The following is a 19712-nucleotide window of genomic DNA, read 5'->3' as shown; positions in this document are numbered from 1 at the left end:
TCTTGCCCCCAAATTCATTTGGTGATTTATGTTGCTTTCCACATTCCCCATGTCAAACTGTGTCTGAGAATGCAGAAACTCAAAGAGCCTGAAAGATCGGGGCAGTGAGGTATGGTGGAAGGAGTACTGAACCCAGAGAAACATGGGTTCAAATCCTACCTCAGATATGTACTATTGGTCAAGTACTATTGTACCATGGTCAAGTCACATTCAGTCACGTCTCTTCTGAGACTTAGTTTTGGGGATGTGCTGAGCCAGGAGGGATGACATGAATTTTCAGTGTGAGCATTCACGTCTTAAAAATCAGCAAATGCTGCAAATCAGGACTTGAGATATTGTTTTGTTGATTATCTAGACTTAAGAAAGTAAAGGAGAAAATGTTAATAACACAGGTTAAATTTTAAAGTGCATCCTGAATACTTTTTTTTTCCTTCTTTTTGGAGAGCTGGAGAAGCTTGTTAAACATTTACCAGCTTTTCTTTTTGCCACTGACCTCCATAATATATGTGCCTAGTGGTGGGATCTCTGGATCAAAGGGGATAGAAATAATAACACAGTGAAGTGTCACTTTATTTGGTTAATTCCAGATTGTTGTCCAGAACGGTCATAACATTTCACAGATCCAACAATGTATGAGGGTGCCTGTCTGTCCACAGCTCCTCCAGCGTTGCTAGTCCCATGTTCTGTCATCTTCGCAATTTGCTGGGGCTGAGGCAAAACCCCCGAGTTGCTTTGACTTGTTCATTTCTCTTATTATTAGTGATTTGGAGCATTCTTTCATATGGTTGTGAATAGTTTGCTGTGCTAACTTTTAAAAATGTTTGTTGATGTCCCTTGACCACTTTTTTCTGTTGAGGAATGACTTTTATTCCTAAATATTTCTGTTACTTGTCTACATATTTGGATATCAAACTTTTAGAGGTATTTGATACAAAGATTTTTACTTCCAGGTCACCACTTCCACTTTCCCATTTGTCACCTCTTTCCCCAGTTTTGCTGTTCAGCTTCCTTATTTTTCTTTCTTTCTTTACCTATTACTTCCCCCAACCCCCTTTCTTCTTGGTGTTTCAGTTAGTCCAAAATCCTCCCTCTTCTACTGTCACTTTTTTTGTTTATTAGTTTTCTTGGTTTTTTTTGTTTGTTTTTTGTTTTTTGTTAATGAGGCATTTGGGGTTAAGCGACTCTCCCAGAGTCACACAGCTAGGAAGTATTATGTGTCTGAGACTGGATTTGAACTCAGGTCCTCCTGACTCCAAGGCCAAAGCTCTATCCACTGAACCACCTAGCTGCCCCTGTTTATTAGTTTTTAAAAATTTTCTGTACCTTTTTTTAAAAAAATACTTTTTTATTTTATTACACAGTCTATGTCTTAGCAATGAAGTGATTGAAAAAAATACAAATACTGCCTAGTAGGCAGTGTATTTAACACATTTTTCCCTATAAATACTGTCTATTTATTCCCAATAATAATCCTTCCCCATGCAGACAATGTATTGAAATACTTTTTCATATGTTTAATAGCAGGGGGATGCAGTGAATTTTCACTATTATTCTTTGGTAGTGTGGTCCTATGCCTGAGTTTTAATTCTGAACACCACTTTACAACAAGAAATTCTGTTGAAACAAATTTGGTAGATCATAACATAAATATGCATTACCCCCTTTTAATTTGTCCCTTCCCCTTAAGCAAATTAAAAAAAATTCCTTAATGTATAGTTACATAATCTGATAAAACAAATTCCCACATTGGCCATGTTTGAAAATGTATTTCTTTCTGCATTTTAAGTTTATCACCTCTCTGTCGAAGATAAGTGTCGTGTTTTGTCTTCATTCTTGTGAACTCATTATCTCATTGAGTTCTAAAGTCTTTCAAAGTTGTTTTTCTCAATGATGTTGCAGTCATTGTATAGGTAATTCTTATTCTGCTTCCTTCACTCTACACTCTGCACCATAATCATAAAGATATTCCCAGTTTCTTCTGAAATTGTCTATTTCATAATTTTTTATGGCATAAAAAAACACCACAACTTATTTAACTATGCAACAATAGGAGGATACCCCCTTAGTTTCCAGTTTTTGGCTATCACAAGTAGAACTATTATAAATATTTTTGTATGGGTAGACCCTTTTTTTTCCCTTTGTGTTTGTTTGTTTTGGAGGGGAGGAATATAGTCCTAGTAGTGGTATTATCTAGGTTAATGTATAATTTGTTAACCGTCTGGGTATAGTTCCAAAGTGCTTTCCAGATTGACTGGATAATTCACAGCTCCACCAACAATGTACTAGTATAGCTTTATTGCCACAGACCCTTCAACATTTATCATTTTCTTCTTTTGTTATCTTTTCCAGTCTGATACGTGTGAAGTGAAACCTCAAAGTTACTTTAATTTCCATTTCTCTCATTAGTGATTTAGAGCAGTTTTTTCATATGATTGTTGATAGGTTTGATTTTTATCTTTTGAAAACTTCCTAACATTGTAAATATGAGTAGCTTCGAGGGGGACAGACCTAGCTCCAGATGCAGTTCTTTTTCCCCTCCTTTCAAGTCTGGGCAGAATCAAGGTCATTTGGTTATTGTCACCTGGGGGGATAAAGACAGAGATGAGGTGTGCTAGCAGAGTCTCTGTAGATGGAGAGAAATCTCTGAGCTGGTCTTGCAGCACAGGCCTAAGGGTTAGTTTGTACACCCTACAGGAGCATGGAGGCTGGTGTGGGAGAGACGAGAGCATATTAAGAATTAGCATTCTTCAGTGTCAATTCATAAGGTTTACTTTGTGGACCTTCTTGCTTTATTATTTTGTGGCTTCATCTGCAATTGCTCTGCTTCTGGTGCAAAAGTCTTTTTATTTTATTTTATTTTATTTTATTTTATTTTATTTTTTACTTAGAGGGAACTGAAAAAATATCCCCTTCCTTCCCATATCCTTTAAGTCTTCTTTCTTTCACCACACTTAGTTTTCTCTGTCACTTTCAGATTTTTCTTTTTAAAGAGAACATTTTTGCCTTTGGTTGATGTTAACTCGGTTCTCCCATCTCTAATTCTCAATTGACTGTTTGGTCAGTGATGTTTCATTTCAGATCCCATCTCTGACTGAATGTGGTTTTTGTAGTAAATAGGGAGCCTTTTGGTAATCTAACACAGCATTACCTAGTGATTATGTCTGGGTTAAGCAATGCTCCTAAATTCTATTAGTAATATGGAGACTCATAACCCTCAGGGAAAGCATTTCATCTGTGAAATGCCACACTTTGAAGGTTGCCCCACTAGCTTCTCAGAAGTAGCCCCTTGTTCTCTAAAGTAGTTTAACTGAATTCTGTAAAGAAAATCAGTTTTACTTGGTTCGAATAATGCACAAGAAGGCATTGGACTGCTCTTTCCATTTTCCAAATGGCTGGGTGTTGGGCAGACATAATCTCTGTTAGCATATAATCAATAGTTCCAGGGACAGTGCTCTGTTATTTAGATTTAACTGCATCTGAGTTGTAAAGTGATTCAGATGTCAGATTTGGAATGGATGTAGGAAGTCAGTCAGTTCAAGGAGAATATCTCATATTTATTACAGATGACTTAAACCTTAAAACATGAAAATTGTATTTTAGACAGCTCTCTTCACATTTCAAAAGGAAATCTCTGAATACCCATTTATCTTAATGCATGTTCTCTGGGCTGATGGATGCCTACCCTGGTTTGCAGCATTTAACAAATGTAAGTCTACCAATACTTATCAACATATGGAAATAGTCTCGGCAGAGACTATACCCTTAAGTTCCAACCTCAATCATTTTTAAAAAAAGGTGTCTGCTATAAACATTTTTTTTTGCGGGAAGGGGAAATTATGAGTGACTACCAGTAAAGAATACTCTTCAAACTCTGAGCTCTCTGGCAGTCATATGCTCAGCACCTTTTAACTATGTGGAATCACTATAGACTCCAGAAGAATGCTCTTAGTGCCAATGGTGATGAAAACAGGCAAAATTTTATCAAAGTTACCCAAACCCCACCTTGCTACCTATAAGACTGTGAGCACACACATGCTAGTAGGTACTCGGGGATAAGTACTAGTATCTGGGGAGGAAGTTAGGGAAAGGATAAAGGGGGAACAGGAAAGGCTTCCCATAGAAGTTGGCTTTTGAACTGAGATTTGAAGGAAAGCAGGAATTCCAAGAGTTGAAGGTAAGAAGACAGAATTCCAGGCATAGGGAAAAGTCAGTCCCAAAGCATGGAGATGGGAGATAGAACATTCATTGTATACGAGAAACAGCAAGTTGTCCATTACTGTTGGACCACAGAGCACATGGAGGAGGATATTATGTATGTATGTATGTATAAAGAAGGGGAAGATATTAAGAAACTTTAAATGACAGAACTTTATGAAGACCTTTAAATGACAAAGAGAAGAGTTCAGTTTGATCCTGAAGGGAATAAGGAGCCATTAGAGTCTACTGAGGTGTGTGTGTGTGTGTGTGTGTGTGTGTGTGTGTTATGGTTAGGCTTATATTTAAGAAGATAACTTTCACAACTGTGTGGAGGATAGACTGGGGTAGAGATAGTCTAGAGGACGGGTGTCCTTTTAGAAAAGTGTTGTAATAGTCCAGATGAGAGGTGATAAGAAATTGAACTAAGATGGTAGTCATTTAAGTTTAGAGGGACATATTTGAGACATGTAGAGTTAGAAATAAGACATGGTAATGAATTGTATACATGTTATGCGTGATAGTGAGGATATAAGGATTACACTGAGATTGAAAACCTGGGACACTGGAAGGGTGGCGGTACACTCAACAGTAAACAGAAGAAGGTTTGGCTTGAAGGAGAAGATAAGCTCTGTTTTGGTGATGATGAATTGGAAATACCCATAGGACATACAGATTCAACTGACTATAAGACAGCTCCATCTGGCAATCCCAATAGCACCTCAAATTCGATATATCTCAGACCAAACAATACCTATCCCTAAACCTGTTCCTTCTAATTTCGCTATTTCTGTGAGTGTTAATGTTCAATCTCCTACAGTATTTGAAACCATGGTGATCTCTTTGCCTCTTCCCTTCCCTTCAACTCTTACATTCTGTCAGTTGTCAACCTCCACTCCCACAATCTCTCTCCAACCCATCTCCTTTAATTTAGGCCTTTATTGCTACTATTTCAGACTTTATCATAGCCTTTTAAAAGGTCTTTCCACCTCCACTTTCTTCCTTCTCCAATCCATTCTTCATACTGTCACCAAAATAATCTTTCCTATGCAAAGATTAAGTCATGTCTCTCTTCTCTCTGCAAAAAGATTTTCTGTGTCTCACTATTGACTATTGAGTAAAAATTAAGGGTCGGTTGCCTGGCATTAAAGGCCATTCACAATCTGACACCATCCTACCTTTCCAACAATGTCTCATACTACTCCTGCCTAGAACTCTGTTCTCTAGTCAAGTTGGATACTGCGATTTTCTCCTTTTGTGCTTTTATTTATATTGTCCCCTATGCTTAGAAAGTCTTTTCTATCCCTTTTCATTTGCTGAAATGTCCTTTAAAGTCCAAATCAAAGGCTACGTCCTTTAGGGAGCCTTCCATTGATCTCTCCAGTCATTAGTAAACCTTCCCTTTGTAGACCTCATATGTAGCATTTCCCCTAGGATTTCTCCTTGAATTTCTTCTGGAATTCTTTTCTTTTTCTTCTCCTTTTTAAATCCTGCCTGGAGTGGTTGTGAGAAAGTTGAACTATTCTTCTTTCACTGACTCCATCATCTCTGTGAGTTTTGGCTTACACATTGTTAATGTCTGTGTTTTTCTGTATTATAATTAATTGTGTATGTATAATTAAAAAATGTTAAACTCCATAAGGGCAGGGCCATCTCATCTAATCCTTTTATCTTCCCACCTAGCACAGTTTTTTGTATACAATAGTTACTTAATAAATGTTTGTTGACTAAATATATTGAGCTGAAGTTAGACATGCCCATGAGCCCAGGAACCGATGAAGGGCACTGTACTGGACTGTACAGGAATTGTTTTTAATGGTGACTAGGGGTCACCAAAAGCATTGTAAATTATTTTCATTACACTCTGTTTTCTGAAATAATCAGATCCCTGGTTCTTCCTTGTTTATACCACCTTTATGGTATTTATATATTGTTTTCTCATATAGTGATTTGTGTAAGTATCTTTCCTACAAAATAGTAAACTCTGTGAGAGTAGAAAAAGTATCATATTTTCTTTTAATCTTATACAGTGCCTTGCACCTAGTTTTGTTTAGTTATTTCAGTCATGTCTGACTCTTCATGACCCCATTAGGGGTTTTCTTGGCAGATATTGGAGTAGTTTGTCATTTCTTTCTCCAGCTCATTTTACAGATGAGGAAACTGAGGTAAACAGGGTTAAGTGTCTGAGGCTAGATTTGAATTAAGGTCTTCCTGACTTCCTGAGGCCCAGTGCTTTACCCACTGCACCACCTAGCTACCTTAATAGGCACACAATAGATGCTAGTTGAATGAATGAGTAAAGTAAGAAAATCCATTTTAGAAAAAAATCTAATAATTTTTTAAGTATGTATGTGATTTGCCTTTAGTTTTCCAGAATGATCCCTCAAAACAATTCTTCATTGCTGGGCCATTCTGAGTAAATGAGGGATTCAAGAGACAAGTTTTAACTGATATTCAAGGATTATCTTAGTATCTTTCCCATTGAAAATAAGCATGCTCATCAATGAAGGCAAGAGATGCAGGGCATGGATCTTAAAGCTAAGGATGGATTTTTTTTCTAAGCTATTTACTTTAAATAATAGCTTTATAGAAACTAGGAGTCCAGTCCAAGGGGTGAATTACAGAGAATTTCTGGGTCATCATCTAGTCATGACATTTTGCATCACAACAAAAACACTTTTTCAACTTTCTGTGGTTCCTGTATATCCGGTTCTTGCTTCAATGTACTGTCCCTCATTGTGTTGTCTACTTTATGCAAATATCCAAGACATTGAAAAGCCTCTTAGTGACTTGACAAGTTATTCTAGAAGCAAGACTGGACTTAATGTTTATAGCAAAAATGCACGCTAGCATTAATAATTAAGAACGTGCTAAGAGTTTGGATTTACATACGGGAACTATTGATCATAGAGTTAGAGATAGAAAGGCCCTCAAAAACCATCTAGTTCAACTGCTTTATTTAACCAATGAAGAAACTGATACTCAGAAGGAAGGGATTTACTCAAGGTCCCACAGGTAGTAGATGACAAAACCAAGATTTGCTGCTTTTCCCACTACAATCTAAAGACAAAAGCCATGATGATTAGAAACAAACAACAAAAGGTTGGTATAAGCCTCCTTCTTAATGGAAACTTCTTAGCCCAATCTATTCATGATAAGGGGCCACAAGGGCATATTTCAACACTTTCACCTCACCCCACCCCCATGTCTCTTTGATAAGCACATTATTTCTCATTTTTTTTATAATGAATTTTCTGGAAATCAAGGCCCTAGTGGCTTCAGTTTGTCTTTCCCAGCTTTCTCCTTGACTATGTGAGGTCCTCAGTGCTTTATATAATGCTTAGAATGAACTCGTACCCCCTAGGAAATTAATTTATCCAAGAAAAGTACTGCAAGTCAAATTTGAGCATCAATTAAAAACCAATGCTAATGAAGGAGGTAGTGATTTTAATTCAGGAGTGATTAAGATTGGGAATAAGGAAGACCTGAGTGGCACTGTGACTTGATGAGGCCATCAAATCAATGACTTTTTTTTTTCTTATTGAACTTTTTTTTTGAGCCTGTCTTGGGAGGGGAAGATACTTTCTAAGTGATGGTTTTCTGTGCACTGTGTCTTCTACACACTGATAAGAGTTGATTCTATGGTCTCACCTCTCTGGGATCTGGCCACATTGTAAGTCATGGGGTGGGGTCTAGGGGTACTCAAGTGCAGCACCGTACTGACAAGTACCGTATTTACACATTCCTCAATTTTATTTCCAAAATTTGTCTAGTATTTTACCTAGAATTTGCACTCATTGTCAATTTGTTGTAAGAGAAAAACTGGAAGTCAAGAGAAACTGGGTTCTTGTTTGGTTTTGCCGCTAACTAGGTATGGGACCCTGGGTAGAGACTACAGGGCAATATAGAACTGGAAGGAACTTTGGTTATCATCTAGTTCAACCTTCTCATTTAAAAGATGGCAGAAACTGAAGCTGAGAGAGATGAAGTGAAATTCCTGAGGTCCCATAGGGTGAGAGGAGCGGTTCAAATGCAGGACCTCTGTTTCCAAATGCACTTTCTTTTTTTTTTATCCATCTCATTCCATTTAATCACTTTGCCTCTCTGAGCCTTAGTTTCCCAGTTTCATGTAAAATGGAGTTCCAAATTATTTCCTTCCCTTGACCCCTTCTCCACCCATTGAAGAGGCAGGAAATACCACACATATTATAAATAAGAAGTCATGCAAAACATATTTCTGCACTAGCCATGTTCCAAAAAAAGAAAAACAAGAAAAATAAAAGAAAATATGCTTCAATGTACACTCTAAGTCCATTAGTTTTCTGTCTGGAAGTGGATAGCATTTTACATCATGAGTCTTTTGGAGTTGCGGTGGATCATTAGTTTGATCAGTTACTAAGTCTTTCACAGTTGATCATTGTTACAATATTGCTGTTACTGTGTAGATTGAGATTGTTCTCCTGGTTTGCTCACTTCACTTTGCATCAGTTCATATAAATTTTCTCAGATTTTTCTGAGATGATCCCCTTTATAATTTCTTACAATACAATAATATTTCATTGCATCTGTATGCCATAATTTGTTTAGCCATTCCCCAATTGATGAGTATCCCTTCAATTTTCAATTTTTTGCCACCACAAAAAGAGCTGCTATAAATATTTTTTATAAATTTCTTTGGGATATAGACCTAGTAGTGGTATTGCTGGGGCAAAAGTTATGCACAGTTTTACGTACATTTGGCTAGAGTATCAAATTGTTTAAAACAATGGTTGGACTAGCTCACAGTTTCACCAATAGTTCATTAGTGTACCTATTTTCCCACATCCTCTCCAACATTTGTCTTATTCCTTTTCTGTCATCTTAGCCAATTATATGGGTATGAAGTGATACCTCAGAGTTGATTTAATTTGCATTTCTTTAATTATTAGAACAATTTTTCATTTGACTTGATAGTTCAATTTGTTCCTCTGAAAACTGTCTATTTATATACACTTTGAGCATTTATCAATTGAGAAATGGCTCATGTTTTTGTAAATTTGGCTCAGTTTTCTATATATGAGAGAAATGATCTTCATTTTGTGAGTGAAACATTCTGTAAAATTCTGTGCCCCCCAGTTTTTGACTTTTTTTTTTCTAATTTTGGTTGCATTGGTTTTGTTTGTGCAGAGTTTTATGTAATCTAATTTATCCATTTTACCTTCTATGAACCTCTCTATCATTTGTTTGGTCATGAACTCTTCCCCTAGCCATAGATCTGACAGGTAATTTTTCCCCATGTTCTCCCAATTTGCTTATGATATTACCCTTTTTGTCTAAAATGTAACCATTTTGAGTGTGTCTTGGTATATAGTGTGAAATGTTGGTTTATTTGCCAGTTTTCCCAATTTTTGTCACATAGTGATTTCTTGCTCAAATAGGTAGGGTCTTTGGGTTTAACAAACATTAGGCTACTGTGCTCATTTACTTCTATATATTGTATACATAATCTAGCAAATATTAAGAACAATAAAGATACCCAATTCTCTAGGATTGTTTAGGTACAGTACTGTCTTTAGAAAGATAGCCTAGTTCATCATACAAAGATATTTCTAATCCCAAGATTCTGCAACTTGTATTAGGGTCTCAGCTGGGTGAACTACATAAATCATGTGGGCAGGAGTCCCTTTGGGTTAACTTTTACATATAAAGTCCTTTTTGATCTAAGTTCCCTTAAGTTTTTCTCTCCTACAATGACTCAATATCAATTAAAGTGGTTTTGCCCAAAGTCCTTGTGTTTCAACTTCTGGTTGCATCAGCAGATGCCTGGTCTTAGTGAGTGATGAAGATGCTCTCTGTGAAGGTCACCTTTCTAGCACTGGGACTTTTCTGTCAGTTGTAAACTAGGACTTTCTGCTACTGAGGATGTGGGTCAGGATGATTGGGAGCATTACTGCCTCTTCCAAAGTAAAGCATTATAGTTTATAAATCTGCAATATAATTATTATTGTTTTTATCTTGGCCTACTAATTATATCAAGATTAGTATGTCAACCACAGTCCAACACTCTCTTTGAAAGTTCAATAAAATTCACCTGTTATGTGGTCACACCCCTTTCCCCGTCCTTACTTTTTTCAAGTCCTTTGTGTCTAAATGTAGCATTATGTAGGGGCCCACTAAGAGTGTATGGGTAGAGATTTTCTGCAGACAGATGAGAATATTTTCTCTCATTAATGTTCTACTTCCTTAGAAAAAGTTCAGGGGAAAAAAAAGGAGGAAACCATCTTAGTGCCAAGAAAAATATTATAAATGCAGTGCTGGTTCATTAGTGTTGGTTATCTATAATTTTTGAATTATGCTGTCAGAAGAAGGAAGTAAATATAAATCAGATTCATTGGAATCTTACATTTGCAGCAAATGGATATTTTAGAACTCAATTTTAAGAAGTTAAATTTAAGTAACATTTTCCCCAATCAAAGGAAAAAGGACTGAGATGAGAATGTGAAATTCTATTAGAGATTCTCTTTTTCAAGAATCTACTAACCTATTAATCAAAACAAAGACAAATAATAAATTTCCAAGAAAAAAGTTGGACTTAAAAACCTTCTCATCTTGCATTTGAGTAAGCAAAAATTATATTGTGGGTTAAGTTAAATATGCCAGTGCTTAAAATGTCAAACAAATCATTGTTTGTGGATCCTTTAAGGAAATTATGAAATTCCAAAAAGAATCCACTAATACATTGAAAGATGATGCCAAAGAAAAGCACAAAGGGAAGATATATTGTTAAATACTCTGAATACTAAGACATAACTATTCTAAAGGCTGCCCAAAACCAGAATTCAAGTGACTATTCCAGGTGTAAAATTTGTAATTAACAATGATTGTATATTTAGATCTCTATTCAGGTCATACCCACTAACTATGGTGTCCTTAAGGCTCTATCCTAGGCCCTTTTCTCTTTTCACTCTATACTATCCTACTTGGTAATATCACCTCCCATAGTCTTGGCTGTCATCTTCATGAAGATGATTTCCATATCCATCTATCTAACCCTAATTCCTCTCCTGTGCTCAGCCCCATGTCAACTATCTATTTTATATGCTATCAGTATCTCAAACTCAGTATGTCCAAAAGAGAACTCATATTTTCCACTAAACCCTCTCCCATCTTCTTAACTTTCCCTTCATTGTCCAGTGGATCATCATCTTCTCAGTCACCCAGGCTCATGGCCTCAGTGTCCTCCTCTATGTCTCACTGGCATTTATCCCATATATCCAACTTCTCCCACTCACACAGCCACCGCCCTTGTCTGGGCTCTCATTACTTCTTACCAGGTCTATTGAAATAATCTCCTAAATGGTCTCCTTGTCTCAAGTGTCTACTCCCTGATTTATCCTTCAAATTGAGAATAAATTCAGCACAAATTTGATCATATTCTTCTCTTACTTAATATCCTCCAATGGTTTTCCTGTTACCTCCAGGATCCAATGTAAAATCCTCCACTTGGCATTAAGAGCCCCTCATAACCTGGTGCCTTCCTATCTTCTCAGTCATGCTACACTTTACTTCCCTTCACACAGTCCACCATCCAGCTATCTCAATCCTTTTGCTGCTCCTCAAAAATGACACTTTATCTTCCAATTCAGCACATTTATATTGGCATTTTCCCATGCCTAGGATGCTCTTCTCTCACAAAGACTTTCCTTTTCCCCCTCCTTTTTATATTTTTTTATGTGTCGCGGACCCTTTTGGCAGTCTGATGAAGCCTATGTACCCCCTTTCAGAACAATGTTTTTTAAAAACATAAAAAAACACATAAGATTATGAAGAAAACCAACTATTTTGAAATAAAGTTGTAATTTTTCCCCGTACTTGTTCAGAGACCCCCTGAAGTATGTCCTCAAACCACAGATTAAGAATCTTTGCTCATAGATTACCTTCCATCTACGCTGCATATGTATTGTGTGTACATAGTTGTTTGCATATTTGATCCAGTGACAGTGGCCTCCTGACTATTCCACAAACAAGATCTCCCCTCTCTCCATTCTGGGCATTTTCTGGATGTTGCCCATGTTTAGAATGCTCTCCCTCCTTCTTTCCACCTCCTGGCTTTCCTGGCTTCTTTTAAGTCCCAAATAAAATTCCATCTGCTATCAGAAGGCTTTCTCAATCTCTCTTATTTCTAGTGTTTTTCCTCTGTTGATTAGTAGAGAGAGTTCCAGGCCTGGAGTCAGGAAGACTCATCTTGCTGAGTTCAAATGTGGCCTCAGATACTTACTGGCTGTGTGACCCTGGGCAAGTCATTTAATCCTGTTTGCTTCAGTTTCCTCATCTGTAAAATGAGCCGGAAAAGGAAATGGCAAACCAGTCCAGTATCTTTGCCAAGAAATCCCCAATAGGGCCACGGAGAGTCAGACCTGACTGAACAGATGTAGGACAGACGTTGTTGTTGTTCAGCTATGTCTGACTCTGTGACCCGATTTGGTGTTTTCTTAGCAAAGATACTGGAGTGGTTTGCCATTTTCTTTTATAGCTCATTTTATAGATGAGGAAACTGAGGCAAACAGGGTTAAGTGACTTGCTGAGGGTCACACAGTTAGTAAGTGTCTGAGACTAGGTTTGAATTCAGCGACATGAGTCTTCTTGACTTTAGGCCTGGCACTCTATCCACTGCACCACCTAGCTGCCCTATCTTGTATGTAACTTGCTTGTTTATATATTTTTATTTTTTGAGTCCTCCGTTAGATTACAAACTTCTTGAGGGCAGAGACTGTCTTTTGCCTCTTTTTTGTATGCCCACAGCTTAGTACAGTGCCTGGTACATAGTAAGTACTTAATAAATGTTTATTGATTGATTATCTGTTGTCTACCCCATTAGAATGTGATCTCCTTGAGGGGAGAGACCATATTTTTGCCTTTGTTTGTACCCTTAGCATTTAGCACAATACCTGACCCATAATAAATACTCAATAAATGTCTGTTGACTGAACAGCTGACACCTACCTATATTCTTCTTCAATAAAATCCTCACATAACAGATCAATTTCATTATGAAACATGGTATAAAATGGCCCTTAAAAAGTACTAAATACATCCACTAGTGTGTTAAGGAATAAAAACAAAATTATCCTTTAAAAAAGCCCTGAATCTTGAGAAAAAAATCTTGGTTTGAATCCAGTCTTGATTATTTACCAGCTATGTGATCTTAGGGAATTTGCATCATTTTTTTGTGTCTCAGCCTCCTCACCCCTAAAATGAGAAAGTGGGACTGGATGCTGTCCAAGGTTTGGTGCAGTTTGGTGCAGCAGAAAGGGTACTAAGTGTAGTAAGTGTCTGGAGAGCAAAGTTTGAATCCTGGCTCTGTCACTCATTCCTTTTGGGACTTTGGACTTTCTTTACCTTTCTGGGCCCAAAAACCCTTATATTTAAAAGAGGAAGTTTGTATTATGTGATATCTAAATTTCAATCCAGCTCTAAAGATGACAAAATTAGGATCCTAAATTCTTTCCTGCTTTAAATCATATGAATGCTAGAGTGAAGAAGAGAACATACTTTTTTTTACAATCTTCTTATTATGTAATCAAGTCACACGAGATAATAAAATCCAAAAAGCAAACCCTTGAAATGCCCATGTAAGAGGAAATGCCCTGTAAAAAGATGCTACAGATTAGAAAATTAGTTGGTTTTCAAGTGAGGGTCAATCCTAGCCCTAGTTAAGTAAATGACTGTAATAATTCTCTTTAGATGACTGTTATTTCCTCGGAGAAGGAAGCTTCTTCTCAGGGTTTTATAAAATACTGAAGAACTAGAACAGTTAATGACCCTCTAAGGAATAATTTACACTCATTTTTTTCTTGTTTTTAGGGGAACAATTTAAGTAAAGAGCTATTGAAACAATATTAAGTACTATCATTTAAGTAGTGGAAAGAGCATGAGTTCTAGAATCAAATGACCAAAGTTTGAATCCTAGCTCTGGCAACTACTACTTTTGTGACCTTGGGGACATTACTTCACTTCTTTGGACCTCAGTTTCCTCATTTGTAAAATGAGGTGGTTGGATTAGATCGTGGGTCCATGGGACCTAAAGTTTGTTTTTGTATGATCCATGAACTAAGAATGTTATTTAAGCATTTTATTTAATTTTTAAATACTTTATTTCAAAAGAAATACTTTAATAGACAAATACTGAAATACTTCATTTAAAATGCAAATCATTTTAGCTCTTAAATCTTACAAAAATCAGTTGCAGGATGGATTTGGCCCTCAAGTTTTAATTTGCCAAAGGACTTTTCAGTTCCCTTTCAGATTTAGAACTTGCTTCCTATAAAAATGGCAAATCTGGTGAAGTAAAAAAAAAAGACACTGGCAATGTAAACAGCTGAAATAAATCACTACATGGTACAATATACTGCTTTATTTCCTTGATATTGATTTACAAGTGCTCTTAGCCAATTCCACTTTGTATCTTCATTCAAAGACTGGAAACATGGAAGCATAAGGTCAATAAGACTTTCCTGAGCCATGGAAGCACATTGTTCTAAAGGTTATATGGGTGGCCATTACTATAAATTTAACAGAAAACAAAAAAGTAAGGATGAGTTTTCGTGTGTTACAATCCAGTCCTACCCACTGAGATGACATTTTTCATTATCTTAGTCATTATAACTTATTGAATTATTTAGACTCCAGACACTCATTTCTTTTTATACAGGTTTAAATTCCTGGCACCCTGAAGGTCAAGAAAGAAAGTTTGGTTCAGTTACTAAGATTCTTTCCTGGTTAATTGGAGGAAAGACTTCAATTCATAGTCAGGAGTCTTCTTTCACAGGCTCCATCGCCATTCTCTCCACCAGCATTGCAATGCCCACCATAGCACAGCTACTATAGATTGTGGATATGCTTACCCTTTCCCACAAAAGCAAGTAACAACCTGAATTAGAAGGTGGGATTTTTAGAAGAGTGGATAAATTACCTCAAATAAAGAATTGAAAGTGGGGCATGATCTGCATCATTGTGGTCACTTTCCTTCCTTTTCCCCAACCTTTAGCAATGTCCAAAGGGGGTGGTTCTAAGCCCATTGAGGATCAGGAATACAATGACCACTGTCCAGTAACCAGAAACTTATTCAGAAGCATTTTCGGTGGACAATAGGTGGACCAGACTCATCATATTCCTGCTTGCTGATCCACATCTGTTGGAAGGTAGACAGGCTGGCCAGAATGGAACCACCAATCCAGACCGAGTACTTACGCTCTGGAGGAGCGATGATTTTAATTTTCATGGTGCTGGGTGCCAGGGCCAGTATTTCCTTCTGCATCCTGTCGGCAATGCCAGAGTACATAGTGCTGCCCCCCGAGAGCACAGTGTTGGCATAGAGGTCCTTGCGGATGTCCACATCACATTTCATGATGGAGTTGAAAGTTGTCTCATGGACTCCGCTGGACTCAATGCCCAGAAAGGATGGCTGGAAGATGGCTTCAGGGCACCGGAACCGTTCATTTCCAATGGTAATTACCTGCCCATCAGGGAGTTCATAACTCCGTTCCAGTGAGGATGATGTGGAAGCACTGACCATCTCTTGCTCAAAATCCAAGGCCACGTAGCACAATTTCTCCTTGACATCACGCACTATTTCCCGCTCAGCTGTAGTGGTGAAGTTGTAGCCACGCTCAGTGAGAATCTTCATGAGATAGTTGGTCAGATCCCGGCCTGCTAAATCCAGGCGCAGGATGGCATGGGGCAGGGCATACCCTTCATAAATGGGCACAGTGTGAGTGACTCCATCTCCAGAGTCCATGACAATGCCCGTCGTTCGTCCAGAAGCGTAGAGGGACAAAACAGCCTGGATAGCCACATACATGGCAGGTGTGTTGAAGGCCTCAAACATGATCTGAGTCATCTTCTCCCGGTTAATCTTAGGATTGAAGGGCGCCTCAGTGAGTAGGATGGGGTGCTCATCTGGGGCCACACGCAACTCATTATAGAAGGTATGATGCCAGATCTTCTCCATGTCATCCCAGTTGGTGACCACCCCATGCTCAATGGGATACTTCAGAGTGAGAATGCCTCTCTTGCTCTGGGCCTCATCTCCAACATAGCTGTCCTTCTGGCCCATTCCTACCATGACACCCTGGTGTTTAGGTCGTCCAACAATAGAGGGGAATACAGCCCGAGGGGCATCATCACCACCAAATCCAGCCTTGCACATCCCTGACCCATTATCTACTACCAGGGCAGACAGCTCATCATCAGTCATGGTGCTCGCTGGATCTTGCAGAAGGCGTGGCTTGAGTTCAAATACAGAAGATGTACTTGTAGGAAGAGAGTAGGAAGGAGGATAAAATTGTCTTTAACCTCTCTAGAAGTACTGGCAGGAGAGAAACACTTGGGTTGTGACAAGACTCTTTTAAAAGAAGCACACTGACTCCACCCATGTCTTGTCTCATTACATTATACCCCCATCCCTCCTAGTGCTCCCAATTAGGGTCTCCTTCTAGGTGTTAATAATGATTTTGTAGACCTTCTACCATAAAGAGGAAAAGTGGCTACCAAATCCACCAGTGACTGTAATTAGAAAACCCACATAAGAATGTCTGGCTGCTATGGTAGTGACTGGATAAACATGGTGATGCAATATGGAATATAAAAAGATGAAAGGCTAAGATGTGGGCAGTGCTATGAGAATAATGACTCCATCCTCTCATCTGCCCTTGGGGAAAGAATTCTTCATGTGAGCTGTGACTTCTGACAGCATATAATGTTGATATTTGCATTTTTGCACTGGTCCCACTCTGCATATTCCATGTATAATGATAGCCCTATATACCATACTCTCAACCATAGTAGATAGTTCTGTGAGGAGAATTAATGTAATAGATAAAACAATTTCATAGTCGAGGGAGTACCGATAACTTCAGTCAGAATCTCATTTGTACCTTGTGCACAGTTTAGAGATATTTAATAGAAACAAAGGGGCAGCTAGGTGGTACAGTGGATAGACTACCAGGCCTAGAGTCAGGAAGATTTAGCTTCATGAGTTTCAAATCTAGCCTCAGACACTTATGACTTGTGTGATCCTGGGCAAATCACTTAACCCTGTTTGCCTTAGCTTCCTCATTTGAAAAATGAGCTGGAGAAAGAAATGGCAAACCACTTTAGTATCTTTGCCAAGAAAATCCCAAATGGGGTCACGAAGAATCAGACACACCTGAACAACAGAAACAAAATTTTGAAACCTTTAAAGATGAAGTTAGTGAGGATCATTAAAAAGCTAGTCAACAATAAGCATTTATTAATCACTTACTATGTTAAAGCATTACACTAAATGATGGTAGTATAAAAACAAACAAAAAGAAAACTTACATTTTAGTGGGGAGATAACACATACAAAGATCATATATCTTTAGACAAATTAATCAGGAATAGATGATAGATGAGAAGACTTGAGCGCACCGAGGAAGTGACTCAGATTCTTCCTTCTGGATTTACATTCTAAATCAACAAATATTCACTAAAAATCTTCTATGTTCTTTCCCCCAGGAGTTTGCAGATTTGTTGAACTTCTACTGCATGCAGTTTTTTTTTTGGTTGGTTTTTTCGTTTTTCTTTTTTTTTTAATTTGCTTTTTGGTGAGGCAATTGGGGTTAAATGACTTGCCTAGGGCCACACAGCTAGTAAGTGTCAAGTGTCTGGTCTCTGACAGGATTTAAACTCAGGTCCTCCTGACTCCAAGGTCAGAGCTCTATCCACTGTGCCACCTAGCTGCCCTCACTGGATGCATTGCTTCTGGATGCTTGTGGGTGCCTGGTACTAATAAGGAGTTAAAACATTATCCATTCACTGGCATCTAAGATGACATGGCTCTTTTATTAGAATAAATAATATTAGATACAATAATTTGAAAACCCACAAATAAAAAAAACAACAACCTGGTCCTTAAAGTATTCTTACACTTTAGATTAAGAAAGGAAAACTAAATGATTTTGTACTCATCAGAATCCAAACAATAGTCCTAGCATTGGTACTTGCTCTGTTTCTCATGTCTGAACTTTCCATCCTCAGCTAGCTTCATAGGAGGCATTCATTTTGATTTTATATGTCCTATAAGAAGACCAGGACAGTTTGTAACACATGATACATTTAGTAGGACAATAACAATGAATTAGGAAGTTCATTACTGTTTTCCCTCTCACAGACTGTCAAAACAAGAAGTAATCTCGCCCGTCTATGCTTCTATAAGACAACATCATTATCAGTTCCCATATTTCTCATGCGTGACTCCCCAGTTTCATTAGAGATGTATACAGTGTATTCAGTACACAGAACTGCTGGTCCTGGCATTGTGCCCAGGGCCCTCCTTATATTGGGTTGTGACACCAGGCTGTGCTCATCTCATCCATAGTTTCCTCTTCAGGCTGAATACAGAATTATCCTCCTCTGCATGTTGTCTGTTATTTTCTTTAATGAACTTTAGAAATCTACCCCCAGAAGAATGCATTTGGTTAGAATTTGTGCTTCTCCAAGAGACACTTTTCTTGCTCTCCTACCCTTAATCTTTTTCTGTAAGTGCCAAAGCTGTCTATCTTGGAACAAACAATATTAAACAATTTCTCTTCCCGCCAAAGCTGACTGGCTCTGGTTTTTTAGCTTTCTTATTAAGCAATACAATAGACCTCTGGGTTCATATAACATTTTATGGCTAAAGAATGATAACTCTGCAATAGTTCTTTGCCCACCTCCCCACTTTAATATTTCTCACATGCTTATGTTGCAAAAATAAAAAAAATAAAATGGCATTTAGAACAAAATTTTATTTGCAAAACCTCTTGATGAATCAAAGCCATATCGATGAAAACAAGAGACTGAGCCCAGCACAGCATGAAGCATAACTGTGCCAGATGCTGGATTGATGGAGCCCTGTCTTTGGAGTATCCCATGAAAGAAATGCTATCTCAAAGAGAAGCCATGGATGCCACACGCTCAAAGTGAGGCCGATTTGTCATTCTGCTCAAAGTCATTTAATCCTCTGTGGTGCATTTGGTTTCCCCAAAGAGGGTCTTGTCCATTGATTATTGCAGAAAGTGTTTTTAATTAGCCCCTGCAATTTAGGGGGGGAATGTTAATTAAGCTGCCATTTAGAGACCTAATCCCCCCAAGCAGGTTAAATGCAAAAGAACCCAAGCAGTAGAAGCATTACCAATAATAGAGAACAAAAAGGAAGAAAGCTAGCTTTACAACTGCAGTACTCGCAGCCCTCTCAAACACCATTACAGCCTTCCCGGTTATGCTGTGTCTGTGAATCAATATTTAGCGCCAGTCACTGAAAAGTCCTCCCAACAGAACAGACCCCTCTATAGTTAACTGCATAACGATAAAATTCATATTTTGCTCTTCATTTTGACTCTGTAGCAGGAAAAAAAAAACCCTGATGCTTACAATTTAGAATCCAAGTCCATAAAAGTCTTACATAGAGGTTAGATGCGACTGCCCATTTACACTAATATCGATGCTTTCTAAAATGGAGTTACTCATGTCAACAA

The 19712-nt window shown here is 37.9% G+C and overlaps 1 protein-coding gene across 1 annotated transcript; it reads right to left on the bottom strand.

Annotated features, from left to right (window-relative positions):
• Window positions 1-14590: 14590 nt before the first annotated feature.
• Window positions 14591-16521, bottom strand: ACTBL2 (actin beta like 2). Its single transcript, XM_027863495.1, has one exon. The coding sequence runs from the start codon at window positions 16427-16429 to the stop codon at window positions 15299-15301; it is 1131 nt and encodes a 376-aa protein (XP_027719296.1). The 5' UTR covers window positions 16430-16521; the 3' UTR covers window positions 14591-15298.
• Window positions 16522-19712: the final 3191 nt, after the last annotated feature.

The sequence above is a fragment of the Vombatus ursinus genome, unplaced genomic scaffold (assembly GCF_900497805.2).
Source record: "Vombatus ursinus unplaced genomic scaffold, bare-nosed wombat genome assembly UNPS02014772.1, whole genome shotgun sequence".
NCBI lineage: Eukaryota > Metazoa > Chordata > Mammalia > Diprotodontia > Vombatidae > Vombatus > Vombatus ursinus.
This window is presented reverse-complemented; position numbering and strand designations above follow the sequence as displayed.

What these genes read in the sequence shown, in the direction of transcription:
- ACTBL2 (XM_027863495.1), bottom strand. Translation starts at nt 16,429, where the DNA reads ATGACTGATGATGAGCTGTCTGCCCTGGTAGTAGATAATGGGTCAGGG.